The sequence below is a fragment of the Tachypleus tridentatus genome, chromosome 1 (assembly GCF_004210375.1).
Source record: "Tachypleus tridentatus isolate NWPU-2018 chromosome 1, ASM421037v1, whole genome shotgun sequence".
In the NCBI taxonomy this organism is placed as follows: Eukaryota; Metazoa; Arthropoda; class Merostomata; order Xiphosura; family Limulidae; genus Tachypleus; species Tachypleus tridentatus.
Window position 1 is genome coordinate 93,448,407 of NC_134825.1, and position 6,000 is coordinate 93,454,406.

Below are 6,000 nucleotides of genomic sequence, written 5' to 3' on the forward strand. Positions count from 1 at the left end.
TGAAACTCGACTATAGATCACTGGTCTATGGCATTGCCAGGACCTTGGCCTTAAAGATGCTGGACCCTATTCATCATCTAGGACTTCCATTCTGCACTGGGGCTTTCTGCACTTCCCCAGTTCAGAGCTTATACACAGAGTCTCATAAACCTTCTTTTCACCTCTGCTGTTTGCAACTGTCTCTACTTTATGCTTCGAAACTTCGTTCTTTACCAAAGCATCCTACCTGTGGTTGTGTTTTCCTTCCTCGGTGGGCCATACTTTTTCAGAACAGACAATCTGCCATTGCTACTTTTGGCCTTCATATCCAGATGCAGTTGGATGAATTGCATCTGTCCTTTGGATAACACTGTTATAGCCACTGGTCAGCCCATCCTACCATGGCTTCTTGCAGTCCCCAAATGTGACCTATCTTTAAGTCATCTGAGAAAAGCAGACATTCCCGATCGAAAGTACTGTATGTTATTTGCTGAACATCTTTCAAACCATTCTTCCATTCCTATTTATACAAATGATTCAAAATCAGATGACTGTGTGGGCTCTGCCATGGTTTGTTGTGGTTTAGTGGTTGCATGCAGAACCCCTCTACAGCTTCTGTGTTCACTGTTGAACTGTACGCCATTTCTCTTGCCTGGAGCTAAGCAGTACTCAAATTGCATTATTTATAGTGTCTCGCTTAGTTCTCTACCAGCTCTGGAATTGTTCACGTTACTTCACACCCTGTTCTTATCAATATTCAAAACCGACTGGCCCATTTCTCTTTAACATCTAATTCTATCCAGTTTTTCTGGATACTGGGCCGACACCGCACCTAAATCTACCTGCTCTGGCACTATCACTGCTGTGCCTGTTCCATATATGGACTATGATCCTGTATTCAAGGCTTGGCTCAGTGCCAGTTGGCAGTCGTCTTGAAGTGAGCAACATGAAAGAAGCTTTTCCAAATAAAACCTTACATTGGATTTGGGTCATCTTGATTCTGTAAGGATCAGAAAGAGGAAGTTGTTCTAACTAGACTACACATCAGTCACAGTTTTTTAACTCATTGTTTTCTTTTATCTGGAACTGATGCACCAGAGTGTAGTTTGTGTAACATTCAGATCACAATAAACCACATTTTACTTTCTTGTCATCGTTACAATTCACAACGATGACACCATTTTAAACATGTTCTGTCCTGAGGTTTATCCGTAATGTTAGACAGTGTTATTGGCAATAGTGAAACTGTGCACCTTGGAAATGTTCTTAGTTTTTAAAGGCCATTAATATTTTCAATGCTATTTAAGTTTTTTACTTTATACATTAGACCTTTTTTAATCTGATTCTCTTTTAAGAATCAAAGTCCATCAGGTTTGATTTGAAATTAGAAAATGGCCATAACATTAAATAACTCGAAACCAGGGTTGGAAAGGCCAACTTCAGGTGACTAACGCTGCTGTTTGAACTTACCTGTCAGTCATCGTGGTGAGTTATAATAATTAAAATTTTGCTACAAGTCTTTCAAAATGTTTATTACTTTACCGTCTGTAATTGGCCATAATGTCAAATATCTTGAAACCAGGACTGGAAAGGCCAACTTCAGGTGACTAATGGTGGTCTTTGAACTTACCTGTTAGTCTTCCTGGCAGGTTATGATGATTACAGTTATGCTACAGAAAGTCCTTTACAACTTGTATTACTGTAGTTTTTCTCTTACAGCTGTAGACTAGATGTAAAAATTGGTTTTAATGCTATTTATATTTTTCTAAACTTTGTTTTGTTTTACCTTAAATTCCTTTTATGAATTTTACTAATTTTACTTTAATTTTATCTTTAGTGGATGTTTGGCACAGATAGCCTCTTTGCTTTGTGCCATAAAACATCAAACCAACTAACCAACAAGTTTTGCAACCTAACCATCTGGCCATGCTGGGCCTGCTATGCAGAAAAGAATAATGAGGATAACAATAGAAAAAGATTTGGATTGCAGCATTTAGTGCACATAATATAAAAAAAGGCATAACTGAAGCAGTTTAAGATGCAGATTATTCATAGAGGACAGAAACAATGAAACCTAGAGGATCAGAAATATAAGGGAGGTAAGAAAAAAAAAGGCAATGGAACAAGTGTGGCAATATGAAGTATGCAAGAGAACTTAGAAAAACATATGAAGAGTTTTTAAAGACAATGGAAAGAAAATTAAATTGTGATATGTGCAGTACATTGAATATTCTGTGAAAAAAAGAGAATTAAAATAGTAATAAATAAATGGATAGTATCAGCAAAAAGTAATGGCACTGAATTAAATGGAAATGTATTTAAAAAATCAATATACTGAATGTATTGTACATAATTATATACTCCTTTGTAACAAGTACATTCTTTTCAGAAAAAAAATCAATGAAATTGTAAATATTGTATATTAAATACAAATAAATCATTCAAACTCCACATTAAATATATATATATATCTGTACAAGCTGTTTTTTTAATGGTTTCAAAGGACAGAATAATAAACATAATGCTCACTAATCCCATTCTTCTAGATCATTAGGCAATGCCTTTATAAGTCCCTGGATTTTTCCTAGAATTATTTCATTGTTGCTGAAGCACTGATCTACACCATATGGAGGTTTAATAACAAGGGCATTTGCAACAGTAAGATTACCAGAGTTGTTGTTAGTATCCTCCACTGGGATTCGATTCTTGTTCAGCCAAGTCTTGAGTTTCATTTTCTGCCTCAGAAGTTCTTCTGTTGAAACTTCCATTGTCTTGGGAAGAAACAGCTTGTCCAACATGGCTTTAAAAATGGGTTGGTCATTAACTATATTTATTGACTCAACAGTATGCCCCATCACCATGGTAAGTGAGACAGGTATGTCACCCTCAAAATGTACCAGAACAATGCTATTGAAAATAAAAAAAACTATTATTAAGAAACACATAAAAATACTTTGAATTAAACCATAAATGTAATTTTCTACCAAGTTTCTCCAATCATCCAGATACATTTTCTAACTGTTTGGTAATTATACACTGTTAGTAAATATATCTATCCTAACATCCTCTTCTTCAGTAAGCTTTAGCAAAAATTTTATTTTTACATTTCAAAGGTGATTTCAAAAGCTAGGAAGCAGGTTTACTGTTTCAATTTGAAAATGCAAACCTATAAGTTACTCATCTATTTTCATAAGTATATTAAAATAACAAAAGTCTTTCACTATTAAAATACAGGAAAAGCTGCAAAATGTTTTCTTAATTCCAAATGTGTGAGGAATGAATTAAGTATCTATTCCTTTCCAGCTTTGTGATACTTTTATTCACATCTTTGTTTGGCTTGACATAAATTCAACTTCAAATTTTTAGCTTGCCCAGTTATCACTTTATAATGTGAATTGCATTATAAAATAACTCATGATGTAAAAATATCCTTTTTAACATATTCACATATAACAAAATAAATCTTACTTCCTTTGCAGCTTTTATAAATGCTACATTTTTTATACATCTTAATGATAAATAATATATAATTGTGTAGAATTATAACTTATCTCACAATGTTAGTCTGTTTCAATTCACAATTTTTTCCTTTTTTAATAAAAATAGCATTACTTAATTTAAAATGTTAATCATATTAATGAATATACATTTTATAAATTAAACAATTTTCAAAATACCTACATACCAATGAGGCCTACAGATACAAAATCAGTCAGTAAGTGCATACTTTTCCACTTATTTTTGATATATTACTAAATATTTTTAATTCTGAGAGCAACAAAACACAAGTTACATTATTTCTATATTGGTATGCTATAAACTACTGCTTTTCATAGCTGGACAATTAGTTGTATTATCTATGAGCATCAATTACATTGATTAGTGTCATGTAAAATAATCAAATTGAAATTCCTATCTCAACTGGTAGTGCTTTCAAATTTTCATTTTTTTCATTATTATTTTAACTTCATTTAAGATACTGTGATAGATTGTTAAGGTTGAACAGCCACATTCAGTTAACCATGAAATGGGTGGCAACTGCCTATTTGGGAATCATTTGTAGAAATGTATGATCACTATACAACATGCTGATTCACCTCAAGTGTAGAGGATAATGTTTTGAAAGTCTTTCATCTCTATTATAATTTCAAATTACACCTGAAGTTAACACAACAAAATGTTTTACATGTACAAAGGACATATTGTGCAATATTATTATTTTGGGCTATGAAAGTTTTTGAAAATCATTACATTTTTGTTATTTTAAGATCTAAAATTTGTATGAAGAAATAAAACTGCTGGGTAAATATCATGATAAATCTTCCATAGACAAACGTAAATACTAAAAAAATCTTACATTTACAGATAAACATAGTTTTTGTACAGCTCAATTTTAAATAATAGAAATTTAAAGTAGCAAAAATCAATTTTTCACAATATGCTTTTCCCTCTTATAGTTATCTTTCAAAGTTTAATCAAACTGAAGAGCAACATCATAATTTTGTCTTAAAAACAATATTACGTGTTTACAAGTACCAATTCACTTTTTCAGTTTGAACGAAAAACTTCAGTATAAGCTAATATTAATAATATGTCATAAACAAAGTTTGTCTAAAATTTACGAATGTTATTCGTTTTCTTAATATTATAACAGTAGAAGTAGAATTATTCAGCAACTTAACATAACGCTCGGAATAACAAAGTATCTTTCAGTTTCACGGAGAAAATCATAAGACGAACTTTTTAAGAAGCAAGACTCAGAAATGAAACGCAAATAAACTATACTAAAAACGCAACTCACTTTTCTGATACGGGATCTATAGTCTTAACCCATCCTGAATGACACTTTTTTATCAGACGTATAAACTTCAACTCGTTTATGTACATAACTTAATAACTTGAGAGGGTCATTTTGGAAAACTTTATGAGTTTCACTTTTAGTACGACTGTTGTCAAAATTATCTTCTTCACCGTCTCTTTTCACAATATCAGCCATTTTGTTGCAGTTGATTATTAGTTTTTCCCTCAATAGATGTCAGGCCCACATAATAACAATTTTAAAAATTGAACTAGTTAAATTGTTATTTTGAATTTCACGCAAAGCTACACGAGGGCTATTTGCGCTAGCCGTCCCTAATTTAGCAGTTTAAGACTGGAGAGAAGGCAGCTAGTCATCATCACCTACCACCAACTCTTGGGCTACCAACGAAAAGTGAGATTGATCGTCAAAATATATCAAACAACAACAGTATCTTAAATACACGAAAGCAGGAAAATGCACAGAAGAAAATAAACTGTTTTTACTATAAGAAACTAAGTTAAGAAAGAATCACTAAGAAGATTTCATTGAAAATCTGTGAATATCGTAAAGTATACATAATGTTGCCATCAGAGTTACAGTTGTTAGTGCTGTTTATTAAACCGGTTTTGAAGAAATAATTTATTCTTGTTTTTTGAAATGTCATAAGGTATATGTTATTATTTTAATACGACGGTTCCGCATGTGTAATTCAGAACAAATATCGTCACCTGCTGAGTCACAACATTAGCTAAGGGGCAGATGATGGAAAATACGCCAGGTGGCTGGTAGATAGGGCTTAACAGTGTAATAGATGTCAGAATATGTGCAATAAGCTAAAATAAAATTGTGATATTTGTATTTTATTAACAATCTAAAACTAACTATACATAACAGGTATACTACGGAAATTATATTTTTTCTTATTGTTTATTTGTTTTTCGCGCAAGGCTTATTCTGCTATAGCTGTCCCTAGTTTTGCAGTGTAAGACTAGAGACAGAGATAAGGCATCTAGTCATCACCATCCATCGCCAACTCTTACCAATAAGCAATATTTATGCATTTTCTAACTAATAGTGTGGTGTTAAATGTTATAGTGCTGGAGACATACTGAGATGTTTGTCACACGTATGTCGTCATCAACATCAGATTAAAATAACTCGTATTTTAATGTCTGTTTGTAGATTTCAAGTGTGATTCCAGAACGCTTATAGTAGTATTA

General features: G+C 32.4%; 1 protein-coding gene across 1 annotated transcript; it reads right to left on the reverse strand.

Annotated features, from left to right (window-relative positions):
• Nucleotides 1-2,296: 2,296 nt before the first annotated feature.
• Nucleotides 2,297-5,346, reverse strand: LOC143255660 (gem-associated protein 6-like). The gene is made up of 2 exons (XM_076511692.1): nucleotides 4,781-5,346; nucleotides 2,297-2,886 (listed from the first exon to the last, which is right to left on the reverse strand). The coding sequence occupies exons 1-2, from the start codon at nucleotides 4,864-4,866 to the stop codon at nucleotides 2,508-2,510; spliced, it is 465 nt and encodes a 154-aa protein (XP_076367807.1). The 5' UTR covers nucleotides 4,867-5,346; the 3' UTR covers nucleotides 2,297-2,507.
• Nucleotides 5,347-6,000: the final 654 nt, after the last annotated feature.